The following is a 20,424-nucleotide window of genomic DNA, read 5'->3' as shown; positions in this document are numbered from 1 at the left end:
TTTGATGATAAAATGAAATTTTTACTGGATGATAAAAGTGATAAAATAATAGTGATAAATGTAGCTGCGTCATAACGACAGTTTTATGAGCGGAGAGAAATATTGATCAATTATTCAAACGACACGAGGAAGGTTTAGGGTTCATAAAAGTTTATTTTGAATAATATCACGTGGACAAGGCGCTATGTATCACAAAAATCAAATTTCATTAGGAAAGTAGACTATATTAGGCCAAATCTCCATCTTTGTGCATTTATTTTAGTCGAGAAACATTTCGATAACTTTGCTCCGAATACACTGCAAAAGCATATGCGAAAGGTGTGAAAAAATAAGGAAATGACAGTCGTCCGTTGTCAGTCGAGTGCGAACGGCGGCTTCCTGTTAGTCTGCAGAACGTAGCTTCCTTTCGCCCTAAATTTCACACAAACCTGAACTATAATCGTTATTTCGATCAATTTATTTCAAAGAAAAAGAAATACAAAAGTTAAAGAAGGAAGGAGAGCGCTTAGAGGGGCAAAGAATAATACTGTGCTTCCAAAAAGAGACAAAATAATCGTAGAAAGAGAAGAGGAGAGTTGTGCTTACCTTCGATCGAGCTCCGGTCCGCCCATAAACACGTCTCCGGCGCGAAAGCCTTTCGGATTCCTGATGGACTCGGCGTAGTATTCGTAAGACCTCGAATGCGCACACCCGACCGCTGCAAATTGATCGGCTCGTTAGCCAATGAGCCTGTAAGCGGCGTAAAATCTTCCTTCCCCGTTAATTTATTTACCGATCCAGCTGCATCCCGGCTGGTCTTTGCCGCCGTTGGGGTAAAAGTCGGCATGGCCGACCGGCTCTTCCAAGCCAAGAACACCCGCGTTCGTGTGTATCGCGTGCACCAGACTCGCATCCGACGCGTCCACTCTTTCTCCCGGTCCTTTGAATTCGAATTTCGGCTTCGCGGGATCCAAAGCTGTGGGAAAATCAAAAATTTGTTTTTTTAGTCTTATGACAAGAGATTCATCTCTTATTTGCATCGTGAAAAACGATTGTCGGTTGACGTTAATACGAAAAAAATATTTTTCATCATATGGAATTTTTGTAGGAAAAATGTTATTGAAAACACGGCATTCGTAGATTTTTAGAACCGTATGATTCAAATCAGTTTTCAAATTTAATATTGTAGAGCTAGCGAACGCAAATTTAAAGTTATTCCATTCTCATCAAATTTAATTTCATATTTTTCAGTCCTTTATTCGAATTGAGATAAAAGTTTTAAAATTGAAGAAAATATTACTCTTATAAAGATAACATTTGTTACAGTCTGAAATCTTATTTTACATATCACAGATTTATTAAATGAAACATTAACAACGTTTTCTTCTGTTTTTTGCAAGAGATTATGAAGAGTCTTGCTTCATCATTATTCTCTATTTTTAATTTTGGATTAGTTTTTTTTTTTTTTTTCTATAATGTGTTTTATTAAACTTACCGATCACTTCAGCGATTTCGGTTTTCGCGAAACGAGCTGCAAGACTGATGACATGTCCTCCAAGCGAATGTCCCACTGCTCTGGTCGTGGCGGGATTTAAACCAAAATTTTTCTCTAAATAGTTGATCATGTTAGCCACAAGTGTGGCGACGAGTGGTACGCTTTTCACTACTTTCCAGTATAACAGAAACTTAGCTGTTTTTTGCCAATCGACCAGAATGACGTTGTAATCGCCAACGCTGAGATAAGCTAAAGTAATTACAAAGTAGAAATTAATTGCTGAGACGCTGAAGCACATTTTATGGAATCTAGAAATTTAGACATTCGAAATTACACGTGAAAATTAGAAATCAAAGAATTAGAAAAATTCCAAGACAAAACAGAGGAAGATAAGAGTTGAATATTAAGAATTCAGACATTCAAAATACACGTGAAAATTCGAAATCAGAGGATTGGGAAAATTTGAAGAGAAAGAGGAGAGGACGACAAGAGTTATTAAGGAGTTATTAAGGATGTCAAATTTGTGGCGATCCTACCGTCGCGAGGCATGATGCAAGAATTATCTTCCGGATGTCCTCGCCAGCCGTGAGTGACTATATATGTGGGATTGTGAGGGTTCCAAAAACTGTTCTTCACGCTGTCCGCGTTGCCGATAATCAACTCCTGTCCAACCAGCGGATTATTTCTGTAGAGAGAAATCGATTCCGCGTTAGAAATCGACGCCCGACGCAGCGGTCTCGCACCGGTGTTTCGTATACATTTACCGTGTGTACAAATGGAAGGTGATTTCGCGGATGGATTCGCTGATCTCGAGCTCTTCCGCCTCGGTAAAATCGGGCTCGCTAAGGTCGATCACGTACTGCGTCCCACTGTCGTCGGCGAAAATCGTCAGATTCGGATTCGACGCGAGAGACGCCAATAGAGTCGGATACACTGCGATCAAAACACACTCATCGATCCAGGTTGATTCTTCGAAGTAAAATCAGATATTTATCTTGTGAATTCACGCGAAATTCGAGGAATACGAGTCTCTTTCGAATTTGCAAATAATTATTGAACTGCAAATTTAAGAATGATTTTTTTTACAAAAGTGAGCAACTGCAAGTTTGAGGATAATTTTCTCATCAAGATTTGATCTTAAAATCAAGGAATGTTCGCTTTTTTTTGCAAATTCAAAAATTATGTTTTACAAGAGTGATAAGAATTTATTCACAAATGTACAACTATGAAGTTTAAAAATATAATTATTTGTCACACGCACACAATGCGACTGCCGGAGCAACCATCTTTGAATTTGTACTCGTTTGTACTCTTCGATTGAATATGTCGGTCTGTTCTTTTCGGCGTTTCTTTTATACCGCGTCGGCAGATGTACATTCGATGTGATTGATAAGCCAGAGATATGGCTGAATAATTGTGTTAGTTAAACGCGAAGGAAGATTAATTGGTTAAGAAAAGTACGATCGTAAAATCAAGAGCTAAATCTTCTTTTTTATCATAGGAAGACAGAGTTTACAGTTGTCGTGATAATCGACCATGATTCATACAATATTTTATATAATAATATAAAGAAAGAAGAAACTTTTCATCTAAAATATAATTTCTGTAAATTATTTCTAGCGTGATATTTTTTTTCAATTTTGTTGCAATTTATTATAAAAGTTCAAGTTTATTATCAAAGATATTCTTACAGTCTTTACAAAATTAAAGAGAATTCGACCGGAATCTTTAATATTTTGTCTGCGAAGAGAGCGCTAAACACACGATCTCGCGCAACTTTTTCGCACGCCATTCGCACATTAATTCGTAAAGTTTCTCAAAACATCGGCCGCGTTTTAGTTTCGTTGTTTCTCGCGTGGAAAGTAGTCCCGCAGGTTGAAACAAGCCTTAACTTTCGTCGCTGCCGGCCACCGCTGCGAGCAGCAGCGGCAGCAGGTCGATGCTAAACGAATCATAACTTGCCACTAGTCGGTCAGCGTAATCGAATTATCCATTACTGGTTCTATAATGTATCCCAGCGGCTGTGATTTAGTAACGCAGACACGTCTTGATCCTGGAAAAACGGCCCATTGTGCATTAATTGCAAATCTGTGCGAAGCAGATATCAAAATCTATTGAAAGAGTTTAATTTCACCGGAAAGAAGCTCTCTGCTTTTCGCAGAGATGCAATGTTTTCCCTCTCTTAAAACTAAATTTACAAAACTAATTTACCCTAACATTCTTTTCAAAGTTTTCAAAGTTCGATCGAGAAATTTGCAGTAGAACGACGTGCAATCTCCATTGAAATAATCGGATACATACTTTACAAGCAAAACAATTTCTGTTGAAAAATTTTCATTACATCTCTACTAATTAAAAAGTAATTAATGTCGAAAGCGCGGGGATGGCCGCGTATCCGCCGCAACGATGTCATCCCTGTTTGCGGGGGAATTATAAAGTTATTATTATTATTATTTTCTCGATGCTCACGCCGTGAAGAGGAAGAGACATTCTCTCGTTCCGCGACGCTCTATTATCGATCTTTTTAGGAGGTTTTTGTTTTTGCAGTATGCCCAAGAGACGCAGCACGAGAAGATCCTACGTGGCCTCGCGGTCGGCATCGCCTTCACGATGTACGGTCGCCTCGAGGAGGCCGATCCCCTAGTGACGTCCTTGTGCGCCGACAAAGACCCGATCCTACGTAGGAGCGGCATGTACACCCTCGCGATGGCCTACTGCGGCACCGGAAACAACCAGGCCATCCGCAAGCTGCTGCACGTTGCCGTGAGTGTCGATTCGATTTGCCATTCCGTTCTATTCGCTCGCTCTTTATTTATTCGCTTAATTTATTTCCTTGTCCGTTCAATTTCCATTCGGTTGCAACTTTATTTATTATTTTAGTATTTATAGAGAATACGTAATACAGTTTGTTCCGTGCGTTATTATTTTTCTAGAATAAACATAGAGGAAGAATGATTTATTTGTATTGTTGAAATGAGAGAGTCGATTTGCATGATTCGCGTACGCGTCGATTCCGCTTTTTTTTTTTTTATTTCGCATCAAAGAGAAGGCGGAATTGAATTTCTCGCGGAGTATTGCAGTCGCGATTTTTTCCTCTCTTTTTACGTTCTAACAGGTCTCTGATGTTAACGATGACGTTCGACGAGCCGCAGTTACTGGTCTGGGCTTCCTGCTGTTCCGGTGAGTACCTTTGTAAAGTTACCTAATTCCACAAAGTGGATTTAACAAAACCGAAGAATGCGGAAATTACGCGCGTTTGCGAAACTCCCACGGCTTCCGCGCCAAGCGAAATCGCATTTAGCGTATTCCAAGCATGCTGACTTGCCATCCTAAAAACATAATTGGCGAAATAACTTTAGCCTTTCTGTTATGATTTTGGCCGCTAATATATTTTTTTCGCGGCGTAAAATGATGAGGAAGAAACTGGAGAAGCCACAAAGAGAGAGAGAGAGAGAGAGAGAGAGAGAGAGAAAACATTTGTAAATTATTTACAATGACAAAGCAAAACGTCAGAGCAAATTTAAATTTGCCGATAAATTAAACAATTTCTATTTATCTCTTATTTACTTTAATTCATTTGCTTTCAACTCTAGCAAGAGGCGTTAATTATTTCTTATATTGATCTTATACAATCTTATTTGAAAAGAATCAGTCAATTGGATATTAATTTATCTGCGTATTTCAAATTCTTAAGCTATTAACTTATCGGCACTTGTTTAGCACAAACTGCTGTCAATTTTCCGAATGTGTTGCGAAAGCACGTGTCTAGAAGGATGTTAAAAATTTCGCTTGCGTCAGAAAAATTTGCGCTAACCTGCAGTACAGTGATGTTCAGCGGTCAATATGCCACTCACGAGCCTGTCGTGATCGATTACAGATATTTTGTAATGTTCTGACCGATAAGATCTCCTTCGAAATATAGCGAACGCGTGAGTAAATGAATGAGAATCTATTTTGAGAGAGACAGAAAGAGGCGAGTTTACTGTTTGCACGCAACTTCTGATCACGCAGACTCCGCGATGATGCCGTTAATAATACGCAACAGTAATTAGTTTGCCAGTTAAAAAGAGTTCATTATTATTGTTGCAACGAATTTTCCGTCATATTTTTTCACTCATTTCTTAGTTTGTTTGATATCTCTTTCAGTCTTTTATTCTCGCGACAAAGTTTTACATTAAAATTCTACTCTACTGAAGTTTGCTCGAAATTGGCCGAGGAATATGAGGTCATTTAATTTTCATCCCGATGCTTGGTTCGTCGGGAATTTTCTATTTTTAATCTAAATTAATTTTTGATTGCATTTGAAAAAATAACAGGTGTCCCGATATTTAAGGAAAATTGACCTGACGAGAAAAATGTTCGGTGGTTTTTTGGAACATTTTGAACGCACCCGTTTTTTCTACGCGCCCGTTTTTTCTACGCGCCCGTTTTTTCTACGCGCCAGTCGTTAATTAACTTTCGAAGGGCACTTGTTTAGACTTATCTGAGAACACGCATATAGTTTAACGGTAGGCGAAAGTGACATCGGTACACAAACGGAGTTTAAACAGTTGCGGATGGTCGGCAGCTGATTTGCAATTGTTAACACGAGACAACAAATACGTGAATATCGGAACGCGTGCGCAAATTTGCCTTTCGCTTAGCCGTTTTCGACCGCAACCAATCGCAACTGTTTAAACCCGTTTGCTCTGTAAACGAATTTTATTAGTGCTTTCGTTTCTGTTTTGCTTTTCTTTTGAGGGAGGAGGAGAGGGGGGGGATCTTTTTCTTGTTGGAAACACCGGCAAATCCGACAAATTCGAAAAATTGAAAGTTTACGCTGGAAGTAAAATACATTCCGAGTAAAAAGAAGAGTGCGCGGATGCGCCACTCTCTCTCTCTCTCTCTCTTTCCCTCTCTCTCATGTCTACGAGAAAAAAGTTGTTTCGCGCGAAAGCGTTAAATTAGTCGTTTTTCCTAACAAGAAAACACTTTATTCTTTTGAACAAAGGACGAAAGTTTGTTCTTGCAAATTTCTCCACATGAAAAGTCTCCATATTTCGATCGTTTGCAAGTCAAAAAATATAAGAACGCTTCGCATTCTCGCGAACATGAAATAAGGTCGAGAAATAAATAAAAAAAAATTCACGGATGAAAAGTAATAGAATCTCTGTCCTCTCTTTCTCTCTCGCGCGCACGGGTCACACTTGTTTGACTTTGCCTGCTTTATTCGCGTGCGGCCCTCCATTTTGGATGATACGATGTGTTTTTATTCTTTTCTCTCTCTGTCTCTGTCTTCTGCCTACGTTCTCAATTTTTCCTTCTTTCGAGATCCTTGCCATTACCAGGGCAGCCGCAATGAATAGAGGCCGACCTATTGAATAAGTTATACACTGCAAACTACCTCACGTCCCATTTCTCCGCATTCAGATTGCAATTTAGAAGAGACCGGATCCTCGCAAGTGGACACGAACGTGGCAATTTTCTCCTGGCTTTAAAATGCTCGTAATCTTTTTTATTACTATGAATAATTATTCGGATAATTATATGTTGTCGAATCGTCCTCGAAGATTTTTCCCCACGCGAATTTATTTGATCTAAAAATTGATTTTTAAGTTTCAAGTGAATTCAAATCCCACGTTAATCTTTTTATGGCTTTCGGCTAATTTTTTTTTTTTTGTTTTAGCTTCGGAATTAATTTTAAATTCTAAGGTGATACTTTATTCTCTTTCATCCAGGATTAAGGGAGTTTAACTTTCCCTCGTTTTCACTTTTTCCACCGCTCTAAATCGACAAGGAATAATCCTTACTTACCTCGTGTATCCCGAGGCGCTGCGCTGTCTCGCATTACAAGGAGACTTGCAGTTTTATGAAACGAAGCTCGGGGTGGAAATATTCCCCTCCCACGAGAGATGGGGCGCGGTATTGCGTCGGCGGTAGGCAATGAAAGCTGAAGAAGGTGAAGTACAATTGAGCGACCCGGAGGGTGCGAGAGTGAGAAAGCTTTTTTTTTTTTTGCGAAAAAACAGACTTTTATTAGAAAACTCATATCGAACTATTTTCGCCGTTCGGGCATTTGTCAGTTTTTCCATGTTTATCGCGTCTGTGCGACGAAACGGGGAGGGAACGTCGATTGAAAAATACGTCCGTTTTATTTTATTGCGACATCTCGAATTTATGGAATAAATCACGGAAACGGCGCGAAGCTATTAGGTTTGATCGACTTATTTTTTTACGGCCTCGCGCAGGAAAGGAACCTGCTATTCTCGTTTCGCTAACGACAGAACAGACACGCGTTATTTTCTCTTCCTTGCACGCCGGTATGTGTCGCTTCCGCCTTCCCTGTTTTCTCGTGATAGGTATTCCCAGCGCTCTTCCGGCCTGGGAAAAGCATGTCGAATTGTATTTCTATTCGACCGAAGTGTCTTCGAACGAATTTTCAGTCGCTTTGCCTCTATTCCTGGTGGATTTTCTTGGCGAATATTCGATGCGATATTTTGTAATTTTTGATACCGAGAGAAATACCGTAAGATCTTTATCGTAAGCGAAGTTCCGAGCGGAGTTCAACCTGGAAATATTATATGTTGAATCTTATATTTTATCGGACGAAGGCAAAATAATGTTGGCTTTTTTTTTGTAAAAAAGGATGAAAATAGAATCTTGTTTTATTAAACGCAAAAAAAGGAACATCTCTTTCGCGGGCGGAGAAAATGTTTACCGATAATGAATGTTTAATCGCTGGTGCGCGAAGAAGCGCGATAGCGCTTGTTGGAATTTTCCGACGTGAAGAAGCGATTGTGCGACGCTTTTTTCGCACGCGTTCTCGCGATTATCTTCGGCGCTCAAAGCGTTCGTCTCAAATTTTTTAATAACGCACCTTAAAAGCGCATTTCAAGTGCGACAGCCGAGATTTCGATGGATTTACTAATAAATCACGCCGGCTTTGTCTTTCATCTGTTCCGCTGATTGTGAGATCTTGATCGATTCGTTGATAATCGATAAGAAAGCTGTGGGCTCTTAATTGGAATACCAGGTCGATTCGGGGCTCTTCCTCGGAATAAATCATCGCCGCGCGATAAAGAAGCGACGCTCCTCGCTCCTCGAGCAGTCGTTATTTGATCACACGGAATTTCAATCGCTTTTAGAACTAGAGATTGCTTGAATATAAAAACGCAGATAACGTAAGGAGTGTTTGATGTGTCGCGAGACCGATTGAAATTTACTTATATAAATCCACGTATTTAATTCGCCGTTAAACGAACTCGAGAGATAAATATAAACTTAATTTTGCGAATTTCACTCGGGAAACGAACTTTTATCCATTTTACGTTGCGTAACAAAGAGGAGCGCATAAGATGGAAAGAATCAATATAGTTTTCATCTTCTCGAATCGACGAGCTGAAAGCTCGACTTTATTTCACGACTCTTTGATAGATCCATTCTACACGCTTTTTCAGAGTCGAATGTAACGACGATGATCGCGATTCTGTGAAATGTTACGTCTTTTTTTTTTTTTTTTTTTTTTTTTTATTTGAACGCGCGCTTCTGCCCGACAAGTTTGTAAGAATTCGATTTGTTTTCCGCAATTTGTGTCGGCAATTTGGAAGCTTCATTTTTCATCTTGTCGCGTTTTGAAAAATTCTTGAAATTCGTCCGTGACCCTGTTTCCCGTTTCTTTACGGGAGATCCTCCCGCTTAATCCTTGCACAGTCCGCCCTTTCCAATTAATGTCCGGACAATACGCGGGTTAGCGGTTCTCATCATTCAAATTTCAGGTCACATGTTTTTGCTCCCCCTTTTTTTTCCACGTTTAATCTCCAACCCTTTGAGCGCTCTGCTCCATTTTCCGCCCTCGCCAATTTGTTCTGTATATTTCGTTGACCCTAAAATGCATCCTCCTTTGATCTCAAACATGACCACTGCGTCTGTGATTATCTATTTTTTTTTTCCGGGTTTAATTTATGTTGCATTAACTCCGCTCCACGGACGGATATTTAATGAGGAAGCCCGGAGAAATTGAAAAGCACGTTGAATCAATTTGTATTTGTTGAAATAAATTAATTAATATTCATCCGCGCGGGAGAGAATCCGCAGTGGAGCTTCGCGACGCGCAAAATTATTTGCTCGATGTATCGTTTAAGTAATAACTGTCGATTCGATTGATTGTTACGTCTAATTAATTGAACGCGATAAATAGTGACGGGGGGGGGGGGGATTCTTACCTGGCGAACCTGACACTTTTGTGCGGAACGATTTAACAAAACGAGATTAAGAGCGCGTTTAGGGATTTCGGTCCGGCGCGGTTATTTATGGTTGCGCTTCGCTCTCACAAAAGACGCTCAGAGATTCACAATCGCGGCTCCGTGATTAATGCCGATTAAGAGACGAATTCGCCCCGTGCAATTTCGCAATCACTGGATTATCATAATCCCCGCCGCTCGACAATCGTAATCATCACCGCGCTGTATAATCATCGGCGTATAATCATCGCCGATTAATCATCGGCTTTATCGGCGTCGACCGTTATTTTTCTTCGATGGGGAGGCATGAAATATTACGAAATATCGATTGCGCAATAACAGAAATAAACACACGGTGCGCGAATCGATCGACGCGACGCGTTTTAAACAGCCGCTTATTTTCCCGCACGTTTGTTTTATCTAATAACTCTAATTATCGGGTTAGCGGGCGCCGGCAGTGGAATTATTAATTAGTAAACAATGTTGCCGCACGATGGACATTTTGCAGTCAACGCATTATTCCGCGCGTTTATTCTCAATTAGCTAGAACTACCGACTTGATAGTGCGCTCATTGAAATCGCTAATTATCGTGCGATTTTTCCGTCATCGTGCTCGATTATACATTTAATTGGATAATTACTGCGTCGGTGGCGTGATGCGCCGGCATGTCGGCATAGTGATTATTGATCGCGAAGGAATTCCATGCGGATTCATGCGTTTCGGATATCTTTTGCGGCGTGCACGTCATCAGTGTATTAATTACAATCGCCGAGTATACAATATCGGTATTATAATTATTAATTATTGACGTATCTTGTTTCGCGCATTATTATTTCAAGTGCGGTGGCTGGGTATTACGTACAGTGCGGCGCATCGGGCGGACGCATATACGCGCCACGGACAAAGTGAGTAATTGAACGTGCAATCGTGGCCAATGAACGCGCGATTCCCGGAATTCACGATGTAATCGTTAACGCGGTTATGGCAATGGTCGAAGCCTGCAATTGATCGCTATTTATCCGTGCGAATGCGTACACTATTATTGATCGCGGGACAAGTTGTTATCGAACTTACGCGAAGTCGTCCGTGGAATTTTAGCCGTTTCGCACACATTTATGCACCGTGCATCGTATCTGACTCGATCGCGTTTGACATCGAGTAAAACACTTTGTTTAGCCCTTTTGACAACAAAAGTACGCAAATGTGTACACAAAAAGAGAGAGAGAGGGACAAAAGGAAGGATTATCGGGTGGAGTTAAATTTTTTAAAATTTTTTTTACTTTGCACAAACTGTCGGCGACAGATTTAATTGCGCAAGTGATAATTATACGTTAAACGACGAAATTTAGTATTTTGGTCAACGGTGTTTAATTTAAAATTTAATCGACGAGAGATATGTGGAAAATTCAAATACTAGAGAGCGGAAATTCGAGCGAAATTAAAATAGAGATATAAATTTTATTTTCCCTCTCTCGGGTGAAAATTTTGCAAAGATGTATCTCGAATCCGACGTGAACAAGTTTCATTTCAGGACGATTGGTGTCTTTCATTACCGCGAGAAATTATTGGTTGCTTCTAAGCTGGCAAACATCTCAGTTATCTAATAAAGCTTGGAAGTCCTGGAAAATATTTTTCTTCGATTTTCCGGACCTCGCCGGGCGATTAAATTCCAGGATCCAAGCAAATGGACTGAGAATCGAACGTTAATAAAGATTTCATTGTACAAAACGTTTCATCAATACATCTTGATAACGAGAAAGTAAATTAATATGAAATGTAATCCTGAAGACATTAATATTTGATAAAAACTTAACAGATATATTAGATTCCAATAAATAAATCTGTCTGCGCTACACACGCGAGTGATAAGAATTTGCGCTGCATCTGGGAAATTGTGGGAGATTTTCCTCGCAAGAATCAACAGTTTTCTCGTCGGGATTACCGGAAGGGTGTAAGGTCCGAGCGGGCAGGATCCGCTGGGAATTAGGATAATAAGCAGCGGCGAGAACCTGAAGGAAAGTGCGCTACCTGTGATCCATTAATCTCGATTTTAATCAACGTTCTAATCGTAGCGGTATGTAAATTAATTTCGGGGAAAACCGAGGGATTTCCGAGGATGAGAAGAACATCTAGAAATGCATGAGATTCTCAAACGTATTCTCAACTGATTCTCTTAACTCTCAAACTGCTCTCGATGCGAACAACACAAAGGTGCAACGGAAAAATGAGATTTGGAAAAGAAATTTGAAATCGTATTAAAGTATTTAAAGGATATTAAAGGGTTTTATGTAAAGCGAGAGGAAGTTTAATTAAGAAAGAAAGGAGCGAATAATCATTTTTAGGAATTAGATGATTATATCTTTGGTTATGTTAGAGGATTTTCGTGGGAAAAAATTTGAGAGAAAAATGAAGAAACAAGATTGAATCGCGCCTGTATGCGTATTAATATCTTCGCGTGACACTTAAATCCCGTGCAGGGGATTAGCGGATTCGCGGCGGGTGCAACCCCCGATAATCCACGCTTAGAGCCACCGAAGACTCGACATCCGATTTTAATATTTCGCGCGCGCGCGGAATTAATTTGCACACGTTTCTTCTCCTCGCCTCAATAATTTGCTGCGAATTAACTCGCGGGGAATAATCGGCTAATTAATAGAATACTAATCTCGCACATTATCCGCGAAATGATAATCGTTCTCACCATTAAAATTTTAGTATTCTTGTATAATTAATCGGCGCGTGCACATCAAAGATTGTTGTGTAAATTGACGCGTAGATAAACGCGAACAGCTGCGCAAGTTTACTACGTCGTTCTGGCAGAATATATACGGCAAGTTTTTCGAAAATTTGACATTGGAATAATTATTTTACACCCGGGAATAATTATTTTTCTCTTCCTTTCTTAATTAAACTCTTTTTCATTTTAAATAAAATCTTTATATATTTTCTAAATAAATAACTTTTTAAATTAAAGTTTCTCTCAAATCTTTCTCTTTTTGCAGCCGTTTTATCGCGAGGCGCGTGTTATATTCCCGCATTTAGGTAAATTATTATACAATTTGTCTTAATTTGCACAACATAATTATGCAATTGTTAATTTCAAGACTAGGAAATTAATTCGAAATTAATTGTCATTAATTTAATAGTTATGTTTTATAATTAAATTAGTAATTCATTAATTCATAAAATAAATTAATATTCCGTTGAAAAAAAATGGTTGCTGATGTTGCAATCTCATGCTCGAATCGATGCACCTTCGCCTCGTAGTGGCGCGCATAGTCTATTCACGTGGCCGCTGCAAATGCGGCGGTAATATCCTTTTTATGGAATGCACGCGAACGCTTTATACCACGTGACGGTGGATAAAAATTACACGAGAAAATCGCGCGGCATCTTGCGAAAAGTTAATGGCTTTCGGCTGGAGCCATGCTCGCTAAAATCTTCCGTAATTAGAGGACATTCTCGAAAATCGGGCCGGCAAATGAAATCGAGAAGAGATTATCGGGAAGGCTCGAGTAGAGTGCGATAATGAGCGTAGTAATCCTCATTAATATTTTAACGATGTTTTACAATTTTATTAATTATCCGTCGCGCAATAATTTTATAATAAGGTTTCGGATTTGAAAAAATTAATAATTAAACATTTTCAGGAGGTACCATTATTTTCGTTCTTAAGCAAGCAATTAATTAATTATTATTGATCGTTGTTTCATCTCATCGGTAATTATTGGCGGTTATTTTCGTTCTGAGTCACGAATTGTTTCAAAATCTGCGCGATTAAACAACTTTGCGTCTAAAATATGAAGAGAATCTATTTAAAGGATTCAGCCGTTCTGCTGGAGAAGGGTTTTTGTTTTTAACATATTTAAGAAGGACACATCTTCATCTTGAGATTTAATATTCGCCAAAGTTGGGAACTTCACCGCATTTTGAGGACGACATCTGAGAAATCTGCAAAGTAGGATTTAGTAACTTTCTCCGGGAGTCCGGACGTTGTTACATTTATTTCTCCGTTACTGCACTTTGTCTTCCGTAAATAATGCGCTTTAATACGTCGTATTTTAACGCGGATCCGCTCGTTAATTAAAACGAGTTTATCGTGCGAGCGTCGGAAAAACATTTTCCGCCCGTTCCTCCCTTCTTGTGTCCCCGATTTTCCAAGTTCGCCGCCTCATTTTCCTACGATAGATTAACGAGTCCGGAAGCAGTTATGTCACTGTCCGCGATGCGCTAGTCTCATAAATTATTACAGTTTCTCCGCTGCAGCTGCAGCCGGCGTCATTTTCTCTCCGCGCGCACCGACTCTGCTCGGCTCCATTATGCAAGCGTGCAATCTCCGATTAATATTTCGGTCAATATTTAAGTCAACAGCGGCTTAATTTCGGGCTCTGATAAAAAAAAAAAAAATCTTTCATTCAAACCCGCGAACTTATGATACGCGCTAACGAATTTTCTATCAACTTGTCTTTGCGACGAGGCTCCGCCGCAAGAAACGACGTCAGAGAGCCAACTAATTTAATATATCGGAATGCTGTGATTAGAAATTAATTGCCCTATATTACCGAGCGTCTGTACATCTTTGCTACGTGCCGAGGGTTGCGATGCCATATTCGCCGCGTCGCGGTCTGCGAAATGTATTTCGCAGGTCAGGTGCATCGGGTTGCACTGAGAGATGCGTGCAACCGCAAAACGCAGGACGTCACGCTTGTATCCTCCTCCCCCCTCTCTCTCTCCGGTCCCCTTCTTCCCCTTCCCCCCCCCCCTCTCTCTCTCTCGCGCAAGTTTGCTCGCTCCCTAGACATCTTGCGTCGAATTCCGAAATTTTAGCCTTCGTGAAGATCGACTTTGGATGCCACTCCAGAGTTTGCCTTCGACTCGTATCGGGCCACTCATGCTCGTTGAGAATTTAATTAACGTCAACTCGAACGTCACATCAAGCTGCTCTTCTTCTTCTTTGTGCTTCACACTCACGGTCGTCTTGTATTCGATTTGTCTTCCCGTTAGCGAAATGCTCGACACGTTCCTGCCGTTCGAACGAAATGGACGGGGGAACTTTTATACGGCGCTATAAATTTCCCTCTTTCTTCCCCCTTGATTCCTTCAATCAATATCGTATCGACGTCTTATAGCGCACAATTAATCCGCCCGATCGTACACTTCGCTTTGCTCGTGCACATTAATATTATTGTAAATCACGCGCGCGCGTGCTGTGTGTCTTAGCCTAATTTCGGTCGGTGCGCTATTATCGATTCTTACCGGAAGTAAGTGCGAGTTTCGAGTGGCACTTAACGTTTAATGGGAAATTCAGCCCACAGGGGGTTACGACGATTAGTCTTTCCCTTCGACGAGAGACGCGGACTAATTGTGCAGATTGCCAATTACGCCAATTCCGCGGAAGACCCCGCATTACCGCGACAAGTTGCCGCTCGCCGAAGAAACTGTCGCGAACAAAACGAAAGCCCGGCTCAAGTGTCGTGTGAATAATGTCGAGGGACTCGCATTGTTGAAATAAACGCCCGGGGTGGACTCGGGAATCTCGCGATCTTAAATTCTCTCGCGAAAATATGAGCGACGGCGGAAAGTTGGAGCGCATTCGGCGTGCACAAATATATTTTTCGCATTATTATTTCATTCATATGAAAATATTGCGCCAAAAAACGTTTCGGTCCTTTTTTCGACTTGTCTCAATGGCGCGGTACGGAAAAGAGCTAAAATGACATTCACAATGAGACCGCCGCGAAATAGCATGAAAACACGCGACAAAAAAAGTTACACATTTTGTGAACAAATCTCTCGTATTTTATCTCATTTTTATGCATTCAGTCTGTTTATTATTTTTCCGTTTTAATGTAATGTATAACTCTTATATGTATATCGCCCGTTTTATTGCTATTTTCTTATTGTAAACTTGATTTTAATTTCTCTCGTAAATAAAATTATTTATCATATTTCATTTTATCATTTTATATCAACTGGGATTCAGTTGCCAGTTTTTCGTTTCCCGTCGTCGATTTTCAGCCCCGCGTTTTCTCGTTTACACGGCACGTTTGACGGCACGTTGCCAAGACGCGAGCTAAAAGACGGCGTGCGTCCGCACGAAAATCTGCCGAAAGAAATTAAATCCCAGTTCTGCTTTCATATCATACTTCTATTTGCATTTCCGACATTAGCTATATATTCCAAGTCTCATCTTCAGAACGAACACATCCATATATCCGGGCGAGGAGATCCAATCGCAAGTCTTATCGGAGGGCGTAACTTACACTGCACGTTAATGAGTGAGCATAATTAATGTCGTTCCGGTTGCAGCATCAGATATGAGAGGTTTCCTCAAGTTGGCGAGCTCGCGCAGATGGAGAGAGATATCGTAAGCGATTCTGTAAGGTCAATTAATCACGATCGATGTTGACAAGGCTCGGTCGTTTTAGAGATAACGATATTTAACGGCTCATCGGCTAACTAAGTGTCCCAATTTATCAAGTTTAATATCAATAATAATTTAGAGACCAAGTTTGCGGAAATTTAATCCAGCTAAAATCTAGGAATTCTCAGCACATCGTATAGATTGTCGATAAGATTGGAAGTTTATTTATTTCTTCTAATTAAATTTTGAAGAATTAAATTTTCACGGTAAAAGAACATCGCGTGCTAGAAACGCCTTGATACGCCTTAAAAATAGGAGTTTTTCAACAATATTCCGAAATTATTGATTTGATTTAATCAGCCGTTGAAATTATGACGGCGTGTCGTTTGTATCGGTGACTCTTTTCGGCGGAAAATCGCCGCGTGAAATGCAACCTTCGCGTTGGTGGGCGTTTAAATAGGTTGCGCGGGGTCAACCAACGTTGGGACAAGCCGCGAACAACGATGGAAAACTAAATAATTAGCGCGACGACAGTGAACGGTCGGTCGGTCGGTCGGTCGGTCGGTCGGTCGGTCGGACGATTAACACGACAGCGACGTCCACAATTGATTTTCTGATTGGGTGGTCGGACGGGGGGAGGTCGATGGGGGGTTTGCCCCCAACATTGCCGTGTTGGTGTATCCGTCATCCATCCGCACTTACTGGTTCTCCATCACACGGCTCGATACAACGACGAACCCGTGGCGGCGAAACCGCGTCACGCTTGCGCAAATTCGACGATAGTGTCTTTATTTTTACGAACGACAGATCCGCTCCCGCCGACGCCGCGCTCGTCGCCGTCGCCCGCCCTCGCAAATCCCACAAACGTGTCCGGAAAACCGCGATTGCATCGCCTCGTTCCGCTATTAGAGCAGTCGTTGTCTTCATTTGCGAAACTAGACTTACGATTGCGCCCGGGCTTTGCAGTTGCGTGCACGGCTTGCAATCGTGTATAATATAATTGCATGCATGGTCCCTCCGCAAATGTGCAATAGTAATGCAACTTTAAAACAGAACAATTCCGGCAATTGAGTTGCAATAGCAGGATGTATCCATCACCTGAGAAACCTGAGTTTTCAGAGTTGTTTTTTGTTTGAAAAAAATCAAGATACTCGCGGAATAATTGGTCGGCGCTCAAAAATTCTCGATCGAAAACGCCTCTTCGCAGGAGTTTCGCTTTACTTTGCGATTAGCCTTTTTTTTTTTTTAGCAAATTTTCCAAATTCAATATTTAAAACTGATATTTTTTTCTACAAAATTATTTTGAATTTGCTCCGAAATGCGAAAAATGCCGTCGTTTTGTTTGACAATCGGAAACGCTCGAAAAATCACGGAATTTTAATAGAATTTCCTGCTCAGGATAACGCGATCACGTCCGATGTACAATTGTTGAGCTGCGATACAATTTCCAGTTATGCATCTGTGATTGTAGACCGGCGGTGCAAAATACACGATTGTACGGTAACGACGATAATTGTGCCCAAAATGTGTGCTCAACGCGGCTGTGATACAATCGCGGGCGGACATCGCGCCCGCGCGTGTGACGCATTTGCATACAGCAGGATCATTCGGGATCTGCGGCCGCGGTATCACGATGTAATTTCACACAGTACCGGCAATTGTCCTGCCGGCAGCGCAACTGCATCCGAAATCTGCTATTGTCAGCGGCTGTGATACGTTTACATTCGGTGTAACCTGCAGTTGCGGAGTCAGGAGACAGGCATTTTGTGCTGCGGCAGCTGCAGCGCGGCGATAAAATTCCCGTCTGAGGTCCGCAGTCGCTGCCGAACCGCGATACAATTGTACAGCCGTAATGAAATTGCATTCGGGGACTCTTCTACGGCGCGGAATATTTTTAGCCCGGAAATTCATGCGGAACTTTTTTAAATTCGCAAGATTCTAAAAGAAGAAAAAAAGAGGGAAAATAATTAGCGTAGGCGAGCAAGGAGTGCTAAAATAATTAGACGTCGGTGCGTCCTATTGTGAAATAATTAGAGGATAGTAAAGAGAAGGTTCTTGTGTCTCTTTAATTATTGAACGGCGAGTTTACATGCCGGGAACAATGAAAGGATTAAAGGCTTTTCTCCTGTAGAATATCTCTTTCTTTCGTATACATCGACGAGACGCCATTAACAAGTTTCGATCACTTTGATCATTTTAATTTGCCCTGTCGAATTTCGAATTTTCTTCCTTTATTCCGATCACTGCCGGAAATATTTATTGATTTCTTGACACACTTTGCATGAGCACCGGTTTCAATTGGTAATAGCTTTTTGCACATTCATATGATTTGCACACGTGCGCACTCACACACAAAACACACACACGCGCGCGCACACACACACGCACGCACGCACGCATACGCACGCGCATCCTATACTCTTAATCATAATTATGACTAAACGCACGCCATTTCGTTTTTATATATTAAATTTCTCGATATTCCGTGCGGGATTTAATTAGGGAAATTCAATTGGGAATTTAATTAGCCAGCGGTAGTTTACCGAGTGATTTTACGGTTACACGAAGTGTGCTTGGAGGTACTATGTTACAGCTTCCTTATTAGAATACTAGTCGGATTGTTCGCTCGCGTTTCGAATCCTTGCGCGATTAGGCTATCGGAAAGATATCTTGAAATGTAAAATACGTGAGCAACAGTACATTTATAAAGAAAAGCGTCTAAAAATTCTGTGATTACTAGGAAACAAACGTTTTTATCTTTGCTATAAGAAAATATTAATAATATATATAAAAGCGTCGAATAATTGTTAATTTCTAATTTTCACTTTGCACAGCTTCATAATTAATAAAAAACTTCTATTTTAACTTTATTTTTTTTTTACACATGTCAGAGTTAAATTGGATTTAACGGAACAAGATATATTATTAAATATGAAAATGCGAAGTATGAATTTTTTATAATCAGTATGCAGATGATCATGTTTTCAGCAATTTGAATTATTAAAAATAACACCGATAAAAAATTCAGACTGAAGAATCTGCGCGTTTTGTCATACTAAAATATTTTTCTCTTTTTAAAAATACGAATCATTTTGAAATATAAAATTATTAAAATAGGCATCACTATATTACGTATTATTAAATATTGATATGTAATTGATATGAAATGTCGATAGGATGCTGGGAAGATTTAAAAAAGTGTTTTCACCTCGTTAAAAATGATGAATTGAGAATACGCAACGTTAAGGAGTGTTCGCTAATAGGAAGAATCGACAAAGGATCGCGTAATTTCCCAAAAAAAACGGATCAACAACGGCGTCACGATTCGAGCGTTACTCAATCCTGGAATGAAAACCGATCGCGCGAGTAGAATAGCACCATTCGAGTTTAGTTTCACGGGGTGTCTCTCTCTCTTTGGTCCTCTCTCTCTCTCTCTCTCTCTCTCTCGCCCCGTCGTTCTCTCACCAACGATACCGCGATCTTCCATTTCGCACGTTTCACATCCTGCTGACGGCGATCCCCGGTCTCCCGGGGTCCAGGACCTACCTGGCCGGCCGCCACGCCTGATTGCGATACTTGCACAGCAGCACCTTCTTGAAGGCCTGGCGGAAGACCTTGTTGAAGATCGTGTAGAAGATCGGGTTCACCATGGAGCTGGCGTAGCCGAGCCAGGTGACCAGGTCGAAGATCTTGCGGTCGATCCGACGCTCGCAGTCGGGGCAGAAGGCCGGCACCAGGTTCAGCACGAAGAACGGCGCCCAGAGTATCACGAACGTGAAGAACACCACGCCCAGCACCTTGGTCGCCTTCTGCTCCAGCCGGATGATCCTGCCGTGGCGCGAGCTGTTGCGCGAGACGACGCTGCTGTTGCGCGAATGATGGCTGCGTACCTGGCCCGTGTACCTCACCAGATTCGGCGACGACGGATTGCTCTGCTTCAGAGCCAGACTCGCGCCCGTCGCGCCGTTGTGCGCCCGCATCGTCGCCGCGCGCCGCAACGGCATCGCTCGCGCGTTCGCGGACAGTAGGGTCCTCGTGTTGCCTGCAAGGATTCGAAATGTTCGATTTAAACAGTGAAGGGGTGGATTTGACGAGGGGAAAATTGCCCGACGTTGCTTGCGAAATTTCGAAGTCGTTGAGTGGAAGTTTCAAGAAGGGTTGCAGGTCCGAAGAGCTGAAGAAAGGGCTTTCGAAAATTTTGTTAATCGAATAATTTGCGAATCTTATTTTTTTTTTTTTTTAATCCGACAAGGGATCGATCTCGATCTTTTTTTTTTTTTTTTTTTCAATTCACATCTCGTCGGAATGAAGAGGATGCGAAAATTGAAAACGTTTTTGTAACTTTATTTCGTATTTTTATAATATT

At 41.1% G+C, this 20,424-nt stretch overlaps 3 protein-coding genes across 7 annotated transcripts in view; 1 reads left to right on the top strand and 2 right to left on the bottom strand.

Moving 5' to 3' along the window:
• The window catches only part of Rpn2 (Regulatory particle non-ATPase 2), a 39,637-nt gene that overhangs the window by 6,934 nt on the left and 12,279 nt on the right, over positions 1 to 20,424 (top strand). For both annotated transcript variants that reach the window (XM_012360126.2, XM_012360125.2), the window contains exons 9-10: positions 4,022 to 4,237; positions 4,590 to 4,654. In XM_012360126.2, coding sequence (XP_012215549.1) covers positions 4,022 to 4,237; positions 4,590 to 4,654 — 281 coding nt within the window. The remainder of the gene's footprint in view (positions 1 to 4,021; positions 4,238 to 4,589; positions 4,655 to 20,424) is intronic.
• LOC105667980 (pancreatic triacylglycerol lipase-like) lies at positions 134 to 14,440 on the bottom strand. Of its 2 annotated transcripts, none has more exons than XM_067358417.1 (7): positions 14,257 to 14,440; positions 2,239 to 2,407; positions 2,011 to 2,159; positions 1,475 to 1,723; positions 773 to 955; positions 586 to 697; positions 134 to 411 (listed from the first exon to the last, which is right to left on the bottom strand). In XM_067358417.1, exons 1-7 carry the CDS (start codon positions 14,348 to 14,350, stop codon positions 354 to 356), a joined length of 1,014 nt encoding a protein of 337 aa, XP_067214518.1. In that variant the 5' UTR covers positions 14,351 to 14,440; the 3' UTR covers positions 134 to 353. The 2 variants fall into 2 exon arrangements, with proteins under 2 accessions (XP_067214518.1, XP_012215553.2); XM_012360130.2 differs by lacking the exon at positions 14,257 to 14,440 and adding an exon at positions 2,736 to 2,979.
• 5-HT2B (5-hydroxytryptamine receptor 2B) overlaps positions 19,122 to 20,424 on the bottom strand; it is a 38,518-nt gene continuing 37,215 nt past the window's right edge. For all 3 annotated transcript variants that reach the window (XM_067358391.1, XM_067358390.1, XM_067358392.1), the window contains one exon: positions 19,122 to 20,100. In XM_067358391.1, coding sequence (XP_067214492.1) covers positions 19,601 to 20,100 — 500 coding nt within the window. In that variant the 3' untranslated portion in view covers positions 19,122 to 19,600. The remainder of the gene's footprint in view (positions 20,101 to 20,424) is intronic.

This window comes from Linepithema humile, chromosome 6 (assembly GCF_040581485.1).
Source record: "Linepithema humile isolate Giens D197 chromosome 6, Lhum_UNIL_v1.0, whole genome shotgun sequence".
In the NCBI taxonomy this organism is placed as follows: domain Eukaryota; kingdom Metazoa; phylum Arthropoda; class Insecta; order Hymenoptera; family Formicidae; genus Linepithema; species Linepithema humile.
Note: the sequence above shows the minus strand (reverse complement) of the source record. Positions and strands in the feature narration are given on the sequence as shown.

Bases quoted from the DNA above. Each gene is read 5' to 3' on its own strand.
- LOC105667980 (XM_067358417.1), bottom strand. From the start codon at position 14,350: ATGCACCTGACCTGCGAAATACATTTCGCAGACCGCGACGCGGCGAAT. The intron at 2,408-14,256 runs GTAATATAGGGC...TTTTGATCGCAG, and splicing joins CAAAGATGTACAGACGCTCG to TGTATCCGACTCTATTGGCG. The intron at 2,160-2,238 runs GTAAATGTATAC...TTCTCTCTACAG, and splicing joins ACCTTCCATTTGTACACACG to AAATAATCCGCTGGTTGGAC.